Below are 24,339 nucleotides of genomic sequence, written 5' to 3'. Positions count from 1 at the left end.
TAATTTTATAAATGGAATTTGGTTGTTTGGGGAAGAGAATAGCAAACGTGTCCATGTATATCTGTAGTACTCTGATGTTTAGCACAGCATATAAAAAGATATTTTAGTTAGTATTGTATCTTCCTGCAAATCCCTTCAGAAGTACGTTTTCAGTCAAAAAGACTGGGCTGTTGTTTCTAAGCTTAGGCTTGTATTTTAAACTATAGGCTGAATTTGAGAATAAATTAAATTTCATGGAAACTGAATAAGTGTATGCCTGTGGTAATTATCTTAATTATAACCCTACGGGACTAATAATATCAAACTGAGGATGGAGATCTTTTAGCTTGACTTTACTCTTACCCTTAAAGGAAAGTTAGTTTATGGGCAACACGTAAAAAACAGTATATATTTTTAAAATTTCAAGGGAACGCTAATCTTTAAAGTGAAGTTTACAGTGTTACAGAATTTAACGATTCTTGAGAAGCACACCCAATTAGAAAATTATAGTGAGATTTTTTTTTCCCCTCATTACTAAATATTATAGAAAAATGTCTGTAATTATATAAATCATTTTATTCTTTAGGCCGGGTGAGAGCAAAGCTTTCAGCACCACTTGCTAGTATGGGAAATGCCAAGACAGATTCCAGAGGAAGAAGTCGAACAAAGATGGTGTCTCAGTCACAGCGTATGTATTGCCTATTAGTTCTCTCATGTTTCTACTATGTTAGGATAAGCGTGTTCTTTGTATGTTACTGTATTAGGAGATTGACCAGTGGAAAAAGACAAAACTAATTCCCAAAAAGACAAGCCACATACTGAGTTCTTGTTCTGTACTTTAGGTTCATCATCACCTGACAAAAATGAAGGTATTTTTTTTTCAATGTTTTGGGTCAGTTGTGCATGTTTTCGAACTTTTGGAGTGGGTGTTGTCTTGTCTTTGGTGTGTTATTAGGGCTGCATCATTGATACCTGCCACTTAGAAAGAGAAACTTCATCTGTTACACAGACTTTTGCATGGAGATAACACAACTCTTTTAGCATTAAGGTTTTCACAGTCTACTCAGAAACTTGTAAATGTGGAAAATTGTGCTTTTTAGGGGCAAAATAATTGCTGTATGTTAACATCAAATCTGGTTGCATCTAGCTAATTATTCAAGGACAGGTATGTAGTATCTTTGTACTTTCCCTAAAATCCATTAGAGTACAGTCAGCATTTTTGGCAGGTATATACTGACTCATAAAGAGGAAACAAATTGAAATGACCAGTTTTGTTAATATTCCTTGTTAAATTTAAGATTTATATTTTTGCAATTTCATTGGAAGCTCAGTTTCTCATAAGCGCAATTATTAAAAAGCACAATTTTGAATTCTAGGTAAAATGAATGATTCATTCCTCTGTGTTCCAGAATAGTAATATATACACTTATGGCATAATTAATTTAAAAGAGATCTCTTTCCTTCTTTATCAAGAAATTTTCCTTAGTACATGCCTCTTAGAACAGGAATTTTTTCTAGGGAGGTAATTCTGGGGTTCTTCTTTATATCAATACTTGGCCATTTTGGAAAGAAAGAAATGTAGCTATCTTCTACTGTTCTTTAGATAATATTTCAAGATATAGATGCCCAGTTTGTCTGTTTTTTAACTTGATTCTTGAATCTTAGGGAAAGGAGCTGGGCTTAGAGGGTGCCAGGAGATGATTAGACTAGTCCAGCCTAGCAGCTTCTCCTCGTTCCAAAGTAAAAAAATCCAGGCAGGGTAAAGATTGGAGCACTCAACAAGAGTCCTAAAAAGAAGCAGAAATGCTCCAGTAAAATTGGTCTGCAAATTGAGGATTATTTACAAATAGGAAAAATAGAGTAATTGTTTAAAGTAACTTAATCTTTAGCAGTATAACACAGAAGTTTCGAGCCTTGCTATTCCAAATATGATGCCCAAACCAGCGTCAGCATCACCTGGGAAATGCACACCTGAGAAGTTCACCACACGTGTAGTGAAGTCAGTCTTTAACAAGACCATTACGTGATTTCTGTTACAGTCAGGTCTGAGAAGTATTGATTTAGATCATGGTATCTGGAGCTGTGCTTCCCAGAGTTGATCATGGCTATTCCAGGTTATTTAAAGTTGTTACACTTCTGTGTACTTCTAATATAACCAGTAGAATGAATAGGATAGTCTTACAGGATTGTTGTGAGGGTGAAATTAGTATATTTGCCTGAGCACAAAGTACATGCTCTATATTTTAGCTGATAAAAGTGATCTCCTTGTTTTTCTTAATGTAATGTCAACTGAATTTTATACTCCTGTTGTGCACTTTTCTATACCTTGTTAGTCTTACGGCCTTCAGGAAACAAAAATAATGGTGAAGGAAATTTAAAGCATAAGGAAAAGTAAAGATAGCAACCAGAAACTGTATCTAGTATCTTAAGGATAAAACTCAATTTCATGTGAGATATTTTACTGAGTTTTCTTCTAAAGTAATACTAAGACTGAACTCATGGCAGAGATTCAAAATGCTTTGTGTATGATTTTTTTATTATATTACTTAAGGACCTCCATTTTAAGTGTATTATAACTACTGATCATATCGAGAATATACAATAATTTTTTTATATTTGGTTTTTGACATTGAAACCCTATGCACAGTACTTCAAATCCTCTCCTAGAGTGTGAGAACATAATAATAGGCTTTAAGACCCAGTAAGATTTTAAGATCAGATAACTTTCCCACAGTAAAATCACTTAGGTTGTAAATCATACTGGTGAGGTTTTTATTTGCTTGCTTATATATTTATTTGAATGACTGTTTCCTTTCAAATTCTTTTGAAAAAAGATATTGCAGCTTTATATAATTTGATGCAAGTCTCTTTACACACACAGAACTATTACTGTGATCTCCATCTTCACTTTGTTGTGAAGTAATTCACTGGGGTTTGCATGGCCTTTACATACTTTTATATCACCATTTAGGGGAAAAAAAATCTTGAGTCAAAGCAAGTATGTTCTAATGGCTAACCAAAAATAAGTTGAAAGCAGACCCAATGGAGAGACTTCCAGACTTAATTATTTACTTAAAGATTGTGTCTTTTCTTGTTGGTAGTGACTGAGATGTACAAATGATTGTACAGCCTGTCAGAAATGTTGTCTCCCCACCCACCCTGCTACTGTTCAGTTTTTTCCCCTCAGTGTCTTAAGAAAGATAAAATCTGTAGCTTTTTCATGTAATTTTTCTTCAGCTAGAAGATGCTGTAATTCTTCCTCACCTGTAGTTTTTAAATGTTTAAATTTTTATTATTTAAACATTTAATTATTTAGATTGTAGGCCTATCAGAAGAAAAGCTGAAAAACCTTCACTTTACACCTTCATTTCATCTGCTTTGTACATTGGTGTCTGATCTCAGTTACCAGCTATGAAAGCTACTCAGTGTTCTGCTTTTGTTAAAGTTTGCTTTTTTTGCTTTAGGATTTTTAATTTTCAAAACTGACTAAAGCTTTCTTATTTCCATCTGCCATGCATTTTAAATCTGCTCCTTCCCTCTTCATGGATTATAACCCTTACCCTAATTCTGCCTTTACACTTGTTCAGGATCACAATCTGCTAATACCATTGGTGGTAAGAATCTATAGACTTTATATGTGCATCAGTTGTTTGATCATCTATATTCATTATCAAGAATGGGTTCTATTCAGCAGAAATTCTTAACATTTAATATTCTATCATTTTGTAGCCATTATTGGGATAAAATTTCCCAATTTTGATTTTCCTGTGACCTGTCCTTATTTGTTACCAAAACCCTGGTTTTTTAAAATTATCCATGTTGATCCCACAAAGTGTAAACATCCCAAAGCAGGGGAGCTTTAGTAGTGCCTTGAAAATAGATCGTAAAAAGTACAAAACAGTGATTTGAAAACTTGAGGCAACACAAGAGAAATTAGTTATCCAATTTCAAATTTTGCAAATTATTTTCTAGTAGCATGATATTGCTAGGTGCATCATACACTTTTTTTTATCAACTGTGGTTTTCCTCAAAGAGATAATTAACCTGCTAGTTCTTTTGCTGGGGAAAGAGCCATGATATTTTCTTCTTCTAAGTATGAATGACTGCAAAATGGGTTGTAGGCACTGGATTATCATGCTGTTCGTGGCAGGTAGTGGAGAAGAGCATGAAATGATTAATACTGCCAGTTACATTTCCTAGCACAGGGCATGAATGAATTCAAATATATAGAGAGGGAGCTTACATAGTTTTGATAAATTCAGCCAATCTAGAATAGATGGAGTGGTTACTCTTGCTTCTATACTGCATGTTTCTTCTCTGCTGAATAGATCCACATCTCAAGGAATTCTCCAGTTTCCTACCAACACCTTCACCTCCTAAACTTACATTGGTTTTAACAGAATAACATGTTGTATGTGGTCAGTTCATTATACTTTTTATATTGTCACATTCCCATAAAATATTCCATCAGCTTACCTTGCATTGTGAGTTTGTGGCATGTTGGGTGTTCGGGTGTTTTTGGTGTGTATGTTTAGTTTAGATGCTGCATGGAGAAAATAGGTACCTTGTGAGTATCCCTAAGGTTATGACTGAAAGAAACCTCATCTAAACATTCTTCTCCTGAAATGTCATGGAACAGTTCAGATGAACCATCATTTTAAAGTACACTTGTATAATTTCCCTGCAGTAATTTAGAATTCTTTCTACACAAATAATAAATTGTCAATTTCATCATAAACATTGCTTTGTTGTACAGTATTGCTATAAACAGCAGAAGATGAGTTTCATATTGTATACTGGTAAAGTTTAGGAATTAAGCATGGGTTTAAATTGTATTCAGGAACACCGTGCCAAGAAAACAGTAACAAGGGTCACAGATCAGCAGCCTATGGATCATATCCAGTCTGCCTCTATTCATGTACTATTTGGTCTGTACAATATGATAAAAATCAGAAAATGTCAGAGCTTTCATTAAAAACAAATCCAAATATGTGGCCAGTGTTACCTCAATACGGGGCTGGTTTGAACTAAAAAGTCACCACTCCCTCCCTTGAACTCAGCACTCCTTCTGCAGTGACATTCCCTGCTTCTCCCCATTGACTTTGAGTCTTTAATCTTTGCTCTGTGGAAGTGAGGCGTGGCTGGGTAAGATGATACAAGGTGAGCAGTGACTGTGGAGAAGTGTCCAACAAAGAGAAAACGTTGCTTTCATGGAGTTTTATTTAAGTTCAGGTTTAACTTTTATAATGCTACTATCCAGAATCTAGAGTTAAATTATACCTTGGACTTACCTAGTTTATTTTCCTTGTCAATACAAACACAAAGTGCTCTGGTTGACAAGGAGCTTACCCCTTTAAAAACTATACAATTCTAGTTTAAACGCGTGTTTCTTTTTTTAAAAGTCTTGCCCCCATCTCTGAGATTTTGTCCAGCTCCCTCTCTCTACCTGACCACATCTTCTCTCTTCCAAGACTGGAAATTACTAGTTTTGAAAGAATCTATTTTCTTTGATATTTATTTGCCCATTAATCTTTGTTCTACCAAAACATCTACATGCCAGACTTTGGCCAACCAAGACCCCTTTTTTATTTGAAGGCAGATAGCAAAACTGTTTCTTTTTTAGCTGGCCCAACTTTGTAAACATTTAAAATTTAATCTTGGGACTTTCCTGGCTTTCTAATGGCTAAGACTCCACACTTCCACTGTGGGGGGCATGGGTTTGATCCCTGGTTGGAGAATGAAGATCCTATATGCCACTCAGTGTTGCCAAAATAAATAAATGAACAAATAAATAAAATTTAATCTTGTAAAAATTTTAAAATGTATGTAAGTAGCAAGATAGACAACTTTGTTATGCCCATTTCAAGACATCTCAACAGGCAAACTGTTTTAACAGTTTGAAAAACAAATTTTCATTATTATATTCTTAACAAGAATGTTATCAATAATAGAATTATTGTTTCCTTATAAATGTATAGCTTTAATAGATAGCTTTTTAACATATAGTTAAATGAAACTACATTTACATGAAATGTATTGTTAGATAAGTTATTTCTTTGGAAACCTTTTCTACTATTTATGTTCCAAAAATCATAATAGTGTTTTCCTTATTAAACATAACATTTTATATTCCCCAAAACTGAAAATATATTTATTTGATTTACCATTCAACCCTAGTATGTGTGTATACATATATATATATGTGTGTGTGTATATATATATATATAGTATATCTTTTTATTCCAGGTTTTCAGTATATATATAAAGCTTCCTCAATCTATTTCCTTGAAACTTAGAACTTGCCATTGAATCACAGGTTTCTCAGATGTACTTCTTGAATTTTTATCCTTTTGACAAAGATCTCTTGGAGTTCACAGGTTGACATTTATATCTGTGTTTGGTGTTCAGCTGGCAGCCGGTCTGGGTCTCCAGGCAGAGTTCTGACCACAACAGCCCTCTCCACTGTGAGCTCTGGTGTTCAGAGAGTCCTGGTTAATTCAGCCTCCACACAGAAGAGAAGCAAGATACCCCGAAGCCAGGGCTGTAGCAGAGAGGCCAGTCCATCTCGGCTCTCAGTGGGTAAGATCCTTGTGTCAAACTTGGGGGCTTGTGTTTCTTTTGTACTTTAGGACTTGGTAGCATTGAAGACCTCATTTAGGTACTTCTAAGTTTGAGGAAAACAACTTCAAATTCAAGAAGAATTGAAATATAGGTTTAAAAATGAAATTAGATATCTTATCTTGGAAGTGTTATTTCTATTTTAAATCTGTTTTTTTCTTTGCAGCTGTTTAATTTTAGTAAAATACACTTTGCTCTTCTAATCACATATAAACTAGAAGAGTGTAATCAAGAATTTTTAATGGTATTCCTGGTAATGCTTCATCAAGAATCATTTCTTCTCATCCTTAGCAGAACTTGTTATTTATTAGCTTTATAAGAAAGAAAAGAATAAAACCAAAATATCAAAAATACAAACCCTTCTCCTGTTTACTCCACTTCTGTGCTGCCATTGCTTCATGCCAGCCCGAAGCAGTCGGATTCCTCGGCCAAGCGTGAGTCAAGGGTGCAGCCGGGAAGCCAGCCGGGAGAGCAGCAGGGATACGAGTCCTGTGCGCTCTTTCCAGCCCCTTGGTGAGTTGTCTGGGCTTCCCTGTTGTGTTCGCACCATCTGATAACCTCAGAAGACCCTGGATTTAGCTTTATTAACTGTATCTCTGCCTCTCTTTTCTGTCTTTTTAAGGACAGTCAGAGGGAAGTTACATGTTTGGGAAGTTCCTTTAACATTTACTTGTCTTAAATAAGCAAATTAGACATTAGATAAACAAATTGCCTTCATAGTCAAGTAAATATCACACAGATTTAGATTACATAACATTGAATTCAAGATTTTTTCTTACTAAATATCCCTATAAAATATAAAGATAATATTTAATTACTCTTAAGTGAAATGTAGACTATTTAGTTTGATAAGAATAAAGATGTTTATGCTTTTCAGTAGAAATATTCACTCTTCACCTTAGATATTTAAGATTGCTGGAAAGAAGGCTGTAAAATAATATATGAACTACTTATGAAAATGGAAGGGATTAATATTTTTATATATTTTAGAGTTTAATAGCATTTCCCATGCATTAGCTTTTATCATGTCATTGCTGTGCAGCCTGTCTGTTCCTTATTATAGAGATTGTACTGTAACCTTGACTGTAATACTACATTCACCTCAATTATAAAATGTTAAATGATCTTTTAAAACTTTTAGTATTTTAGAGTAGTTGGAGAGGCAGAATTTTTTTATGTTGAAAATCTTTAAAATTTCTGTGTGGTCCTCAGGATTTTAACTAGTACTTTATTTTTATGCACTTACCTAAAGTCATTTCATGTTTTTTTCTTTTAATTCCATAGAGTGTAGGTTATTGTAACACTTAAGAGAGCTGCACTTCAGATTTTGTGACACTTAAATAGAACATGGTTCCACTCGTTGCTGTGGGAAGCATTACTTCCTTCAGTAGGCCCTTTGGTATAGGATTTCTGAGAAATTAAGTTTCTTTTGGGCCATTTGGTTCAACTATATCACTACTAAACTATCCTCTACCGACTCTTTGACTTAGGAGCACAGACAGGGGAATCCTCAACCCTTGTTTGTGTTCCAGTTCCAGGTGCCAAAGAGTTTCCTTCTGTACTTTGCCAGAGACAGGTTTAGTTCATGTATGATAATACAGTAGGTTGTAGAGTGTCTTTGTATGTGTGTGTATACATGCAGACACACATACATGTATATATATATTGGTTAATCCTCATGCATGTCTGTTTAAAAATGAAATAAATCCTATATTTGCGTAACATAAGCACATCACCTTAAGAGTTGAAGTGGGCTTGTGGTCATTTAAGAGTGTCTGTTCTAGGGTCGGATGGTCTGGTTGACATCCCAGCTCTGTAGCTGTTGTGTACCAGGGCTTCCTTATCTGTAAAATGAGGATAACAACAGCACGTAGTTCTTGGCATTAATCTGAAGGCACTTTTAAGCAGAGATTCCCTGGAAACGACCCTCCAAGCAGCGCTTGACACAGTGAGCGTGTGGCCATCAGGACTGCCGTCTCTGCCACCACCGCTCTTCCACCTCTTGCCCCTGAACAGTGCTCGCTCACCTGCAGTTAGTGGCGTTATATATTAGTGGCAAGGATCTTCGATTTTTTTAATGGTATAATACCTTGTATAATGTAGAATTAGTAGAAAGCATAAGATAGCAAGAAAAAACAAAATATGTTTCTAGACCGTTTTAAAACTGTACACCAGAGATTAGAGGAAATTTATAACCAACTTCTAATTATAAACAGGTTAATATGCCTATTTTTAAAGAGAAAGTGAAAGTGTTAGTCACTCAGTTGTGTCCCCCATGGACTGTAGTCCACCAGGCTCCTCTGTCCATGGGATTCTTCCGGCAAAAATACTGGAGTGGGTTGCCATTCCTTCTCCAGGGGATCTCCCCAACCCAGGGATTGATCCCAGGTCTCCCGCATTGCAGGCAGATACTTTACAGGCTGAGCCAGGAGGGAAGATATTGTTTAGTCATTAATCTTCTAGATTTATTTCAGTCTCCATTTGGCAGTTGAGATCATTAAAATTTTGTTATTAAAGGAGGTAGTTTTCTCAGTTGTGATGAAACATCCTATTTGGTTTAGAGGTGGTTAAACCTTTTTATCATACAGTTTTAGAGAAATTAAATTTTATAGCCTTTTGCTTACATATAGATGTTGCATAGCAAAGATAGGGGATTAGCTCTATTTGTTAAACGGGGATAAAAATACCATTCCCAGAGATCAGGATTTTCTGGTACATTTGCCTGCATTTTGCTGTCTTCCTTTATTTGGTGAAGGCTTCTGTCGCCTCTGACTTGAATATGGCCATTCAACACAAGAATCCCATAGTTTGCCACTTATTCAGTTGTAGCACAAAGCCAGGGTCAGGGCCCTGATACACCAGAAATAAACCAGAGCAAGGCAAAGATGAACTCTGGAACTTGCACTCTTAGTTTCCCTCTGTTTCTGGAACTAAGAGTGAAAAAAAAGGCTACATTATTACAAGCATATGAGTGTTATCTTCAGCCACAGATAACTGTTGATTTCAAAAGGTTTTTTATCTATTAAACCATTTCCATATTGGTTCAACTCTTCCTTATCATTTTATTAATTATTCTATTGGGTAAAATTAAAACCAACTATATATTAGTATGTTTTACTAATGATGCCAATCACCTTTCAGGGTCTAATTAAACCTTTTTTGCAACATTCTGTCTTTAATCCTGTCTTTACATCTTTTTGATCATTTTCTTATTCGTTCTGTGACAAAAGAGTAATTCATATAGTAAAAGTACTTCAACTGTTCTAATATGTCTGCGGCAGAGTAACTTTTAAAATAAGGGTAATATGTTTCATTAAATAATAAAATGAAATTTTCCTCCCTTATTTGTGCATTTAAGAATAAGACTGACTTTATAACATGATGAAAATAAGGATTTTAAGATCTAAAATTTTAAAATATACTAAATTTAGATTTAGAGAGATGTCATAAATATAGGGAAAAGTCACATATTTCTAGATTTTTTAAATCAAATTAGTAATATTCCCCTTTTGGTGTTCAAATGTGCTTTGATATTTAAATCTACTGAATTCCGAACTTAGGTTGTGTAAACCATTATAAAAAATGTTTATGCTAATATAAATGAGGTATGTTATCTTTTGAACAATGTGAGGATGGTATGTGTACTGTTCAAGAGCAAAGACCCTGAAAGACTACAATTACTGAGTGTGGCCTTGATCAAATTAATGAACCTTTCTCTGTGCTTTAGTTTAGCCATTTGTCAAATTGAATAGTAACAACTACCTCCCTGCTTCAGGATTAGAGAGATAAGATTATTATTGGTTACTATTTACCATAGTGGTTTTTTTTTTAAATTGCAGTGTTCGTTTTTCTGTTTCATGCTTGTACTTTTGACATTTCCTTCCATTTGAATACTTGCCTCTTTGTCTCCTGTGGGCTGATGTCTGTCCCCTTAGGTGTAAGGTCTGTTGTGTGTCAAGGATGATATTTGCCCTTATCTAAGGCACTGTTCTGATCCTTAAGTACTGAGTGGTGTAATACCATTGCTGACTGACTGTCCTTGCCTGACTGTAGTGCTGCCACTATTCCTCGTTTCTGTGGTAATAGATGAGGTTTGTATGGTCCTGTTATTCCAGCCTCCAGACACCATTCCAGATCCACTGGTGCCCTCTACGCCCCCGATGTGTATGGGGTCTCAGGTGAAGGATGAGTACATTTTCACTATCATCTGTGCATTCATCTCAGTTTTTTGTCCTTTTCAGTTCCCATTGAGTAATCATGTTTTAAAAGTGATTTGTTTTTATTTTAATTTGTTGAAGAATAAGTCATTTGTGTGTTTTTTTGTTGTTGTTGTTGTTAATTTTCCCCCAAGTAACTTTTTTCCTTTCAGCAATCTTACTTGAGCATTTTTCTCACTGGAGATGGACATTTTTCTTTTGTATAACCTAAGTTATGTCATTTTAAAATAGAATAGAATTGTTTTATGTTCTCTGTTATGTACTTCATCTTTTGTATATATGTTAAAAAAAAAAAAAACCAAAATGGTGGATGAAGTGTTTTAATTGTAAATGATGATACATTGTAAAAAGTAGTTGAGGAGAAGAACCCAACTATGATTTGTCTTTACATACTTCAGAGTGTCAGGCAATAGTAGGTGCTTAACAAATATCAAATGATATGTCTTTTAGTTATGAAATGAATCAGCCTATCTTGAAGGAGAAGAGAGAATCATTGGAGGAGTTTTTCCTTGTAAATTCTTGGCATGGCTTCATTGAGCTCACTAATCATTACTGGTTTGAGGATTGATCTTTGTTCGGGGCCACCCTGTGGCTCACCCACGTGGATGAAATTTGCCTGACTGATAGAACTGGATTAATTACAGGGCTACCGACTTCCAAGCCCTTAGTTGACTAGCCATACTTTCTTCTATCTTCTGGTGATAAATGTATCATAGCAACTATTCCTTAAATTCACTTGCCACACATTGTCAGTGATTTTAATTGCTTTTACCATTTTATTTGACCAAAACTAAATGTACCCAGAGAATACAATATTGCTTTTAAAATGCTTTGCCCCATTGGTTTTTTTTTTTTTCCCCCTCCTCAAGGATCTCAAACTTTCCAGCCTGACCATGTTACATTTACGGCTCTCTCAAAGCTGTTTTCCTTCTTCTGATGAATTAGGTCCGGGGTATGGGATCAGCCAATCAAGCCGACTGTCATCCTCGGTCAGTGCCATGCGAGTCCTGAACACAGGTTCCGACGTGGAGGAGGCAGTGGCAGACGCCTTGGTACTCTTGTCCATTTCCTTATCACTATAGATGTCCCAGTTAATGAAACTAATATATGAGTGAGCCAGTCCACAAGTTTGGGAAAGGAGATGGAAGATTCTTGTGGATTAAATCTAGGAAGATCAAATGTGGCAGTATAAAAAGCAAAACAGTATAATTTATTGTTGATCTTTATTAATTGGTCAGATTTTTAAGCCAAGGCCCACGATGGAATGTCAGAAATATAAATACTGATATTGTTAATACAGTGTTTTTAGGCACTGTAGTACACTGAAAATAAAGGCAGATAGATGAGTATATAAATATGTACACTGCAAGTATATAATTTCAAAGCTAGCTCAACCTTGAATATTTAGGGGTTGTTTTAGTTTGGAGTAAAGTTTGTATAGTCTTTTACTTATTTGTATTTTCTGAGCTGAGAGAAAGTACAATTTCAAAACAAATTATATTTAAGATATCTTTCTAGTTCTTTAAACCTGAAACATTAAACAGTGAGGCTTCAAAGTATCATCTACAGATCCGTGATGGTTTTGTCAGAAGAGTGCTGTACAGATATCACTGTAGTTTTTCCTCCTGTGAAATTATGAAGGAAGTACTTGAGACAGTGATTATGATTGGCTTTTGCCTTTTTCCCTCATCAATTCAGTATGACAGTTTCTTTTAAATTATGACATTAATCCTATTTTTGAGAAGCATCTACTCATTTTCTTACACAGAACTTAACAAAAGTGTCATGTTTGTTTTAAAAGAAGAAAGTACATTGCGCCTTTTAAACCTGCATGCCACCTCTTAACCATTGCCGATACGCTATTTGCCACATATATTTGAAAAGCAAGTTTTTAAAAATATTCATTGGTCATAGCTATAGCATATTAAATGTAATCACATGTGAGGTTCTGCTCTGTGCTGAATTTTTTTCTTTACCTCAGCCACCTGATTTTTTTCATAAAAATACTTACTAAATACGAACTTTGTTCTCTTGAGCTTGGGATATATTAATCACATCTTGTTCTGATGGTATTAAATTAGTCATATGTTTTAAATTTATTCTTCCTGATCAGTGTATTTCTCAAATCACATTTTCTAGTTTCCTCTATGTGAAGGATTTACTAGTTAAATTCTATTCATACAAATTTTATGAATTGATTGGATTACTCTTGAATAATCTTTATCCTATTATTTATAATAAGATGCATTTGGTTTATATGAGGAATATTTAGCCATCAGTGCTAAAAACCAAATCCTAATAATTTGGTTGTGTCTACTTCTGTTATTTGCATAGCATAGATATTCCAATTATAACTATCAATTTTTAGGAAAAGACTATTTAACTATTAAGCCTGGTTGGACCTAGGGAAAATCATAGAAATAAAATTAACTTTAGGAATGACAAAAAGATACAAATAGGAAGAAGACTTGAGTTTTTTGGGGAAATTGGTTATGTGAATATTTCTGTAACTTACATATTTTTCTTTTGGATAATTGGACTAAAGGATATTGACAAGATTAAAGATATAACCTGCTAATAAGCAGTTCTTATGTATCTAAATATTTAAAAGCTTAATGGTTCTGATTATGGGCATTGTTTATGCCTACTTCACTGTGCTGTTTAGCAAAATGTTCTTCATTATTTTCAATTTTTCTCTTTAAAAATCTACTGCTCTCAGCTCTTAGGAGACATACGGACTAAGGTATAGACATTGCTATTTTCTGACATCTTATGGTACCATAACGTTTTTTTCTTTCCTTCATCAGTTTAACAGATGATAGTCTTCTATAAAAAAATTCAAGTGGAAGTAATAAAATCCTTAGACATACATCACTTTTCTGTACATATGATTATATGATTATCAGTAGGGAGATAGTGCTTAAATAGTGTCCTGTGGGGGTTCTCATCCTTTTAGCCTGACTACTTTGCACAAATGCGACGATGTCATTGACACTATGTCTATAACAAAACTTGGAGCCTAAAACAAAAAGTATCATGTTTTTGCCATTCTAAATTAAGTTGGTGCCTCCAAATCAAATCAATTTAGTGATGGAAAGTCAATGAAAAACTATTTTTAATTAAGTTCAGGTTATATTTCTTTTAGATTTTAAACTTGAATAATTTAAGTCACCTGGCGCTATGTAAAATTATTGTTCTTCAGTGTTTCATAGAAACATCTTCATCTCTCACCAGCCTGAATTCACGTATCAGATTACATAAAGATTTAATTCTGATTCTCTCAGGGAAATCTCAAATAATCTATTCTGTCTCATTTCACTTTTAATATTCAAGGTAAAATTAGCAGTTTTATAACTTCAGATATGAAGAAATCAAAGTAATACTTTCTTATATATATTGAAATAGATAGTTTAGACACATTAGGGAAAGCATGGAGAACCCTTCAGGAGCTTGCTTCTTAAAAGTAAGAGTAAGCTAAACGGGCTGTCATCATTCTTTGTGATTTTCTTCTCAAAGAAACATCAGGGATGGGTACAAGTGAAGGAAGAGCGGCAGAGAAATGATAATGGAAATGAAAGAAGAATAGAGGAAAAGGGAGGTAGAGAGACAGAAAAAATAGAACTTTACACAGGAAACAGGTTTTTCTCATCCATTCTCATCCTTTAAAAAGGTTATAATTTCTTTGTAACAACTCAGAGTTTTATTACAGAGCCTGTTCATTTACACTCTGGTAGTAGTTCTTGGTTTTCCACAAAAAAAAAAGAAAAGGAAAAACCTCATGTTTTTAGCACTCCCCACTTTACGTATCTGACTTCCATATAGTAGGTTTATTCTGCTTCTACCACTCCCCATAGTTAAAGAATATTTCATCTCCTACTAACTCCTGAAACATGTTTTCTGAAAAAAACTAAAATTCGACATTTTATTATTACAATGATTAGCAGCATGCTTTACACTGATTTTTAAACAAAGGCCAGTCCTTTTCTGGTCAGTAGAAATAGTGAAATACCGGCATGTTATTTTAGCTACCACTAATGAGAGTCTTTACGTATAACAGAAAAAACCTGCTCGAAGAAGATACGAATCTTACGGGATGCACTCAGATGATGATGCGAACAGCGATGCATCCAGTGCTTGTTCGGAACGCTCCTACAGCTCTCGGAACGGTAGTATTCCTACATACATGAGGCAGACAGAAGACGTGGCGGAAGTCCTCAACAGATGTGCCAGCTCCAACTGGTCAGAAAGGAAGGAAGGCCTCCTGGGTCTGCAGAACTTACTAAAAAACCAGAGAACGCTAAGGTGAGTTATATTGTCTTCAAATAATTATCCTGTCTGTTGAGCGCTTTTTTGAGGGGGCACCGTGCTGGGTCGGAGAAGGCAATGGCACCCCACTCCAGTACTCTTGCCTGGAGAATCCCAGGGATGGAGGAGCCTGGTAGGCTGCAGTCCATGGGGTCGCTAAGAGTCGGACACGACTGAGCGACTTCACTTTCACTTTTCACTTTCATGCACTGGAGAAGGCAATGGCACCCCACTGCAGTACTCTTGCCTGGAAAATCCCATGGATGGAGGAGCCTGGTAGGCTGCAGTCCATGGGGTCGCTAAGAGTCGGACACGACTGAGCGACTTCACTTTCACTTTTCACTTTCATGCACTCCAGAAGGAAATGGCAACCCACTCCAGTGTTCTTGCCTGGAGAATCCCAGGGACGGGGGAGCCTGGTAGGCTGCCGTCTATGGGGTTGCACAGAGTCGGACACGACTGAAGAGACTTAGCATAGCATAGCATAGCATAGCATACCTGCTGGGTCTTCACTGCTGCACAGGCTTTTCTCTAGTGACGGGAGCATGGCTGCTCCCTGGTTGCAGTGCGCAGGCTTCTCACGGCACTGGCGTCTCTTGTTGCAGAGCATGGGCTCTAGGGCACTCAGGCTTCAGTAGTTGCGGTTCGTGGGCTCAGTAGTTGTGTTTGCCAGGCCTGAAACACAGGCTCAGTAGTTGTGGTGTAGGGGCTTAGTTGCTCCATGGTATGTGTGATCTTCTGGACTGGGGACTGTCTCTCCTGCATTATCAGGCAGATTCTTTACCGCTCAGCCACCAGGGAAGGCCCTGGTTAGCACTTTTTGATTTGACTTTTTCATAACACTTTAAAGATATTAGTATGGGCTCATATGTGTCCTGAATTCAAAAAGTGGCATCAGAATATTATCCCAAGCCCTAACCCTTTAGGATCATCCATACTGTTGTTATTTTTTTTAATTATAATTATCTTGCTCTATTTAAAGAAACATTATTAAGGGAAACTTTTTATTCATAAATAGTTATTAAATAAAAGTGTTATTAATTAAATGAAAATAAATAATAAAGTATCAGATCAGATCAGTCGCTCAGTCGTGTACGACTCTTTGCGACCCCATGAATCGCAGCACACCAGGCCTCCCAGTCCATCACCAACTCCCGGAGTTCATTGAGACTCACGTCCATCAAGTCAGTGATGCCATCCAGCCATCTCATCCTCTGTCGTCCCCTTCTCCTCCTGCCCCCAATCCCTCCCAGCATCACAGTCTTTTCCAATGAGTCAACTCTTCGCATGAGGTGGCCAAAGTACTGGAGTTTCAGCTTCAGCATCATTCCTTCCAAAGAAATCCCAGAGCTCATCTCCTTCAGAATGGACTGGTTGGATCTTCTTGAAGTCCAAGGGACTCTTAAGAGTCTTCTCCAACACCACAGTTCAAAAGCATCAATTCTTCGGTGCTCAGCCTTCTTCACAGTCCAACTCTCACATCCATACATGACCACAGGAAAAACCATAGCCTTGACTAGATGAACCTTTGTTGGCAAAGTAATGTCAGCTTTTGAATATGCTATCTAGGTTGGTCATAACTTTCCTTCCAAGGAGTAAGCGTCTTTTAATTTCATGGCTGCAGTCACCATCTGTAGTGATTTTGGAGCCCCCAAAAATAAAGTCTGACACTGTTTCCACTGATTCCCCATCTGTTTCCCATGAAGTGATGGGATTGGATGCCATGATCTTCGTTTTCTGAATGTTGAGCTTTAAGCCAACTTTTTCACTCTCCTCTTTCACTTTCATCAAGAGGCTTTTGAGTTCCTCTTCACTTTCTGCCATAAGGGTGGTGTCATCTGCATATCTGAGATTATTGATATTTTCCCGGCAATCTTGATTCCAGCTTGTGTTTCTTCCAGTCCAGCGTTTCTCATGATGTACTCTGCATAGAAGTTAAATAAGCAGGGTGACAATATACAGCCTTGACGTACTCCTTTTCCTATTTGGAACCAGTCTGTTTTTCCATGTCCAGTTCTAACTGTTGCTTCCTGACCTGCATACAAATTTCTCAAGAGGCAGATCAGGTGGTCTGGTATTCCCATCTCTTTCAGAATTTTCCACAGTTTATTGTGATCCACACAGTCAAAGGCTTTGGCATAGTCAGTAAAGCAGAAATAGATGCTTTTCTGGAACTCTCTGCTTTTTCCATGATCCATCGGATGTTGGCAATTTGATCTCTGGTTCCTCTGCCTTTTCTAAAACCAGCTTGAACATCAGGAAGTTCACGATTCATATATTGCTGAAGCCTGGCTTGGAGAATTTTGAGCATTACTTTACTAGCATGTGAGATGAGTGCAATTGTGCGGTAGTTTGAGCATTCTTTGGCATTGCCTTTCTTTGGGATTGGAATGAAAACTGACCTTTTCCAGTCCTGTGGCCACTGCTGAGTTTTCCAAATTTACTGGCATATTAAGTGCAGCACTTTCACAGCATCGTCTTTCAGGATTTGGAATAGCTCCACTGGAATTCCATCACCTCCACTAGCTTTGTTCGTAGTGATGCTTTCTAAGGCCCACTTGACTTCACATTCCAGGATGTCTGGCTCTAGGTCAGTGATCACACCATCTTGATTATCTGGGTCGTGAAGATCTTTTTTGTACGGTTCTTTTGTGTATTCTTGCCATCTCTTCTTAATATCTTCTGCTTCTGTTAGGTCCATACCATTTCTGTCCTTTATCGAGCCCATCTTTGCATGAAATGTTCCTTTGGTATCTCTGATTTTCTTGAAGAGATCCCTAGTCTTTCCCATTCTGTTGTTTTCCTCTATTTCTTTGCATTGATCGCTGAAGAAGGCTTTCTTATCTCTTCTTGCTATTCTTTGGAACTCTGCATTCAGATGTTTATATCTTTCCTTTTCTCCTTTGCTTTTCGCTTCTCTTCTTTTCACAGCTATTTGTAAGGCCTCCCCAGACAGCCATTTTGCTTTTTTGCATTTCTTTTCCATGGGGATGGTCTATGTATAATAGTTGACTCATTTATTAAAATTCATTCCTGATAAGTTTTTCAGTGAGATGAAAGAATATTTATGTTCTGTTGATAATGAAGGTATATTCCTGGTGTTCATGTGATATTTGAATCTTGATATAATATGAAATGGATTTGGAGTGAATTTTTCTAAGAACAGAAGTTTAGGGACTTCTCTGGTGGTCCAGTGGTTAAGATTCCATGCTTCCTCTGCAGGGGGCACAGGTTTGATCCTAGTTAAGGAACTCATATCCCACGTGTCATGAGATGTCACCAGTAAATAAATAAATAAAATAAAAATTTTTTTTAAGTTTATATTGATTTTTAGTTGGGTTTGATTTGGTTTCCTGTCCTACTGGCTCTTGCTTGCTTTCCCCCTCTCTGTGTAGTGTTTTAAATCTCTACAGTCTATCCCTTTAAGAACCTAGTTTCAGAAAATTCGTAAGTTTCAGTATGGTGGAAAATAGAGGGCTACTTCCTGCCTTAATACCTGAAATTAGGGTTTGATTTTAGGAGGTGTTAGAACTATATAATTTACAGTAAGTGTTTGTCTATGTACTTCCTAATATATTTTAATTACATATTATTACAGTTCATGAATATTACATATTATAGTTCATGAATCACTACAATAAATCATGATAATGTTGTTTCCAACCCCACCAAGGTTAGATTAGTGTTAGGTTCAATGTATTCTTTTAAATGGCAAAGAAGTAGTCGTAGTTTAGAAAGATTTTAGCCCTCAGGTGGCAAACTTTAAGAAAACATAAAAGCATTTAAAAGGGTAAGATTCATGTTCTGGGAGTGTCATCTGTATAGTTTACTCTGCTGTGCTACATTAATAAAGTACAGTTGTATTTTCATATAACTTTCAACCTTTAAAATATTGTATGTATACTACAGAATTATTGTTGCATTTGATAAATTGTACTTAGCCCTGACTAGTAAATCCTACAAATTGCTCAATTTTGAGAGCTGATTTTTTTTGTTGGGGGGTGGGGGGCTTAAAAAAAAAAAGAAGCCCAAATATATATGTAAGTCACTTTTAAATGACTTCTTCGTGCAGCAGTGTATTAATTAGCCACTTTATTATTTTGACAGTCGAGTTGAACTGAAAAGATTATGTGAAATTTTCACAAGAATGTTTGCTGATCCTCATGGCAAGGTATGTTTTAGTATTTAAGATTACTCCTATAAGGTGTCATTATTATATTGCCCCAAAAAAGAAGTAAATAATAACAAAAAAACTGTAAGCCATTTTTATTTATTTATTGCCCTAAAATGGCAATGATCTTTTCAACATAATTGAAATTGAGTATTTGATATCATACGTAATTTAGAAGTTGCTCTCTAATAACTATTTAAGCTTCTCTAAAAGAGAGATTATCTAAGGCTATAAACTGAAGAGTATATAGTTACATGCACAACTCTTCTACAATTAGTCAGGGTGAGTATTTGTATTACTAAAAACATTTTACTATTTATAAAGGAAATAATCAGGATAAGTTGAAAAAGTTTCTAACTTTTTATTCAGTTTTCTTCTTTATTAACAAATATATTCTTAAAAGAGCAATTTTGTAGACAAGATGTGCCATTAAAAAACAAAAAGCATAAAATATGGTTTCACCTATAGTTTGTGAGTAATAAAAAGAGAAACATTTCATATGTTGAAAGAGTTCATAAAAATCTTCAGAACTTCGTTCAGCTTTTAATGCTGATTAAAGTATATGTAAGTACTTATGTATACTGTGCATGTGTACTGTGAAATTTTTGTTTTAAAATGTAAAGGTTTGTCGTAAAATGTACTCATTTGTTCTATTTTCAGCAGTGTGTTTGGCAGTGGTGAAATTTTATTCAATATCTTCCTTTAGGACACCAGCTGTCTACATGAGAATTTCTAACCTAAGTGAGAGGGAGATGTGGAAGGGAAATCATAAGAAAAATATTTATGAATTTGGCTTCATTTTTTAATTTTCTTCACTGTATTGTTGCGCATTTCATTCCCCCTCATCTTTTTCTGCGCTCAGTATTTCCATGACTTGTGACACTGCTTAAAGATGCTAACCCACCCTTCACATAGACTACGCTCTGGCTAAGGCCATAAACTGCCTTAACTGTAAAGCGCCAGTTTCCAAAGAGTAGCCTCTTATCTGAAGGCATCTTTATCTCAGATAAACAAGACCTTCATTTAAAAGCTAACAGATGTTCACAGTGCATTCTATTTTTGCAATTCATTTCGAGTTCAAGATCCCATTAAAGACAAAAAGCACACTAAGTTTATAATTTTTAAACTGAGCATGTAGATAACTCCATTTTATACTAATATTACTACCACTAATTACTGTAGGAATTGTTATAATGGAAGAATTTCTATAAATCCTAAACAAATTAACTGTTGATTTTTTTTTTTGTTAGCAGTATGAGTCAAAGGACAAGACAGTTATGATCTGTGTGGACTTGTTTTATTAAATAATATTTTGTTAATCATCGATACAACTTTTAAAAATAGAGTTTTAAAACATCTTCAATAAGTAATATAATTCATCTGCAGTGGAAGGTATGAGAGGGAGGCTGTTATTATTTCTTGAAGTCATAGTTTTTCATTTTTTATTAGGACAGTAATGCAGTTTAGTTGGATCCTAGGATTTAACAGTGATAAAGAGACTTTTTTTAAACAGTCTCTTGAAGAAAAACTTTTTTAAATGAAGTAAATTTTAAAATTAAAGTCTCTTGAAGATCAAATAGGAAAGCCAAGTTTGATGTTGGTGAAGAACAGGTGTTTGGCCTCCCTTAGTAAATATGGAGAACCAGCCACGATCCTCCCTAGAGGTGTCAGGAAGGAGACTTTCTGGTTTTTTTCCTGTGGGGTTTTATAACAGCATACAATTCTTATTGATCCATCTGGCTTTGTTTTGTTTTGTTGTGTTTTGTTTTTTTTGGTTATTTCCCTGAATACAGATATAAAGGGAAGATTTTTGTTAACTCGTTTTGCTCAGCTTTTATTTGGTGATTGTCCTTCAGAGACTGCCAGTAATGTAATTAATTAAGAATAAACTGGCTATATCACCATACAGTGGGGATTTAAAAATATCAGGGTTTGATTTGAGTTTTTGCATATCTTTATATTGTTCAAGTAGTAGATATCCCTCCTTTTTAATTTTATAAAGTACTAATATTCCAGTCATTTGAATTAAGTAGCTGTTCTTGATGCTTTCTTTTCCTTCCAAGTAAAATTTTAGCTTTAGCTTCCCAACTGCTGTCTATCAAGAGTTGGTTTTTCCTTTCCCCCTCCCTATAAAGGGCCAGACAGTATATATTTTCAGCTTTGTGGACCATAATGATCTCTGTTACAGCTCTGCCATTATAGCACAAAGGCATCTTTTGACAGTATCTAAACAAGTGACCACGGCTAGGTGTCCATAAAACTTTACTTACGAACATTGAAATATTAATTTTCATCAAATTATCATGTGTCACTAAATAGCCTTTTCTTTTGATTAAAAAAAAAAAAGCTATTTTAAAATGTAAAACCATTCTTAGCTTGCAGACTATGGTTTCCCAACCCCTGTTGTATACAATCAACTCTAATGATTGACACATTGACACCAAAATAAAAACATGTTCAAGAACCTCTACTCATGGTCATGCCACTGCTTGAAGGTCAAGACTGTTGACTGGTACCAGAAACAGTGTACCGGTCCCTGGTGGGTTAAATCAACCTTTATTGCTATATATGCTGTCCATTTCTGATCTGTGATTTTGGTCTAAAAGCTCAGTCCTGCCTTTCCTGTACCTCTTGCTTTTCTGTTCTGTCCTGCATAGAGACTGTGTCAAATAGTCTCTCCTTAAATTTAACTCCAGCCCTGTTGACCTCTCATCTCATGCCCTGAGCATTTGTCCTGGCCTCTTAGCTTACCAAGAAAATAGATGCCATCCAACAGAAACTCCATTTCCTGCCTCCAAACCAGCAAAGTTAATTGCACATAAGCCCATTCTTTCTACCTTTTCTCCTGTGGAAATGGCAGGAGGTCTTACCTTGAAGCTGTTGGCAACCACATAAACATGTACTCTCTTTTTTTGCTAATATATTCTCATCTGCTTGGTCTTCCAGGAAGTTTTCATAAATTTCAGCTTGCTCTTTGACATCCCTTTTTATTTTTCAGCTTTGCTGTAAGTGTATTCAGTTTATCTTTTCTGACACTAGGGGATGTGGTGTGGGAGAGGAGGAGAGGGTGGTGTTCTGTTGTGTCTGATCCGGTCTTCCTCACAGCAGACAGCCTCCTTTTTCAGACACCTGTCTCTGCTTGTTTTACTAATGTTGCTGTAGCTTAGAGCATTGCCCTAGGCCCTCCTTTTTCACTATGTACCTTATTTGAAGCTTGTCGCCCACTTTATCCTGATGACTCTCAAATGGTACTCCAAGCCCATATTTTTCTCCTTCACTTACCTAGTTACATGCCTTTGGCTCATCTTAAACCTTAAAACTACTTTTCCTCTTGAGTCATGTTATCTCATTAGATGAAGCCACCATCCCCTCATTGGGCATCAGTCTAGAGATTTACTCAGTCCTAATTGATTCAACCTTCTAAATATTTCCATTCTCACTACTCATTCCTGGCACAATTGCCTTTAGCCTGCTGCACCTCCTCCCCACCTTCTGTCCCTAAATTCTCTTGCACTCTGCATCCTTGAATAATCTTTCTAAAAGGTAAATCTTCTCTCTTGACTTAAAACTCTTCAGTGACTACTCATTACCCTCAAGAAATATTCAAACAAAGCCTGTCATTTTTGCTTGTTATTCCCTTTTCACTCTTAACGCAGCCTGAAAACTATGTTCGTTTCCCCAGATGTGCCCTGCACTTTTCCTCATAGCCTTGAAACCGATCATCAAAGTCACTCCTCTTTCTTTCCTCAAATATGCTCCCACCATGAATTGGAATCACTTATGTGTAACCTCAACCATCCTGAGAGCTCACAGGGCAGAAACCATCTGAAGCCTTGCCCCCAGAATGGTCCATAGGGTTTCGGAGACACTTCCTGTCATGAGGTTGGTTGGGTGGACTTTCCCGTGTCCTTTTAAGTTGAAGTCAACATTTCAGTCTCTTTTAAGAGCTCTGAAATGTAGCAGTAGACCACCTGCTGTCCCCAACAGAAATAGGAGACTTAGAGAACCAGGGTGTGAGCAGCAGCCCCATCTCCTTTCGTCTAGGATCACCTCCAACCCCTAGAACGTTTCTCTTATTTGTGTTAGTAAGTATCTGAGTCCAACTGAAATATCAGGTGAACTCCACTATACAGTAAAGACATCCCAGAAAGGAAGGGCTGGAAAAGAGCTCTTTTTGAGTACAGTTGAAATAGATGCTGGATTTTTTTTTTCTGTGACATGAGTGATGTGGTTGGCATTTACAGTGTACAAGCTGAAATTATTTGATGTCCATAACTTGATAAACTTTTTTAACTTTCAGATACTACTGATTCAGTCGTGGTATCTGTGTGAAAGTAATTTAGATTATAAAGCTGCAAATGTGTAGTTTAAAGCTTCTTAATATTTTCCTGAGAGACAGTACCACACAGTGATAACAAATATGAGTAGTGGAGCTGGATTGCTTTGGTTCAAATCCTCCCTCCATCACTTTTTAGTAGTGTGTGCATTGGTTTCTTAATCTGTAAAATAGCGTTAATAAGATTACAGTGATGATTAAATGAGTTAATGTATGTAAAGTCCTTACAACACAATAAGTGCTACATATTTTTTTTAAATAAGTTTGAAAAATTAAGGAATTCAAGGCAGATTTTTATTTTGATTGCTCTAGACACACTTTTTCCTCCAAATCTAAGATGTGTCAGAAAGTTTATCCCTTGTGATTCTGACAGTAGACTCAGAAGGAACTACTTGAGGAGAGCCACCTTTACTGAAGAACATGCTTTGATTTGACATATTATGGTCTGTGTAGTCCTGCCTGCCTACAGGTCTTAGAATCAAGAGACCAAATATGTATCTTACCTGGGGAAAATTAAAAGTTGTAGTATCTTTTTACCTCCATACAATAGTAATTGTTACAGGCCTTCACAGAAATAATTTAACTTGTGAATACATTGCTTCTCAAGAGGGGGGAAACATAAACGAAAAATTCTTAGATACTATGCTTTGGAAGCAAATGTTGGCACTGTTCAGAAATGTTGGCAGGTGTCTGTTAGTCTTAGATTCTTTCCA

The 24,339-nt window shown here is 36.1% G+C and overlaps 1 protein-coding gene across 17 annotated transcripts in view; it reads left to right on the top strand.

The window, feature by feature from the left end:
* Positions 1 to 24,339, top strand: part of CLASP2 (cytoplasmic linker associated protein 2) — a 180,761-nt gene that overhangs the window by 117,464 nt on the left and 38,958 nt on the right. For 6 of the 17 annotated variants that reach the window (XM_055557775.1, XM_055557770.1, XM_055557769.1 and 3 more), the window contains 7 exons: positions 566 to 667; positions 822 to 848; positions 6,388 to 6,558; positions 7,003 to 7,110; positions 11,760 to 11,866; positions 14,872 to 15,116; positions 19,227 to 19,290. In XM_055557775.1, coding sequence (XP_055413750.1) covers positions 566 to 667; positions 822 to 848; positions 6,388 to 6,558; positions 7,003 to 7,110; positions 11,760 to 11,866; positions 14,872 to 15,116; positions 19,227 to 19,290 — 824 coding nt within the window. The remainder of the gene's footprint in view (positions 1 to 565; positions 668 to 821; positions 849 to 6,387; positions 6,559 to 7,002; positions 7,111 to 11,759; positions 11,867 to 14,871; positions 15,117 to 19,226; positions 19,291 to 24,339) is intronic. The other 11 variants (XM_055557781.1, XM_055557776.1, XM_055557779.1 and 8 more) reach the window with 3 other exon arrangements.

Source organism: Bubalus kerabau, chromosome 20 (genome assembly GCF_029407905.1).
Source record: "Bubalus kerabau isolate K-KA32 ecotype Philippines breed swamp buffalo chromosome 20, PCC_UOA_SB_1v2, whole genome shotgun sequence".
Classification (NCBI taxonomy): domain Eukaryota; kingdom Metazoa; phylum Chordata; class Mammalia; order Artiodactyla; family Bovidae; genus Bubalus; species Bubalus kerabau.
Note: the sequence above shows the minus strand (reverse complement) of the source record. Positions and strands in the feature narration are given on the sequence as shown.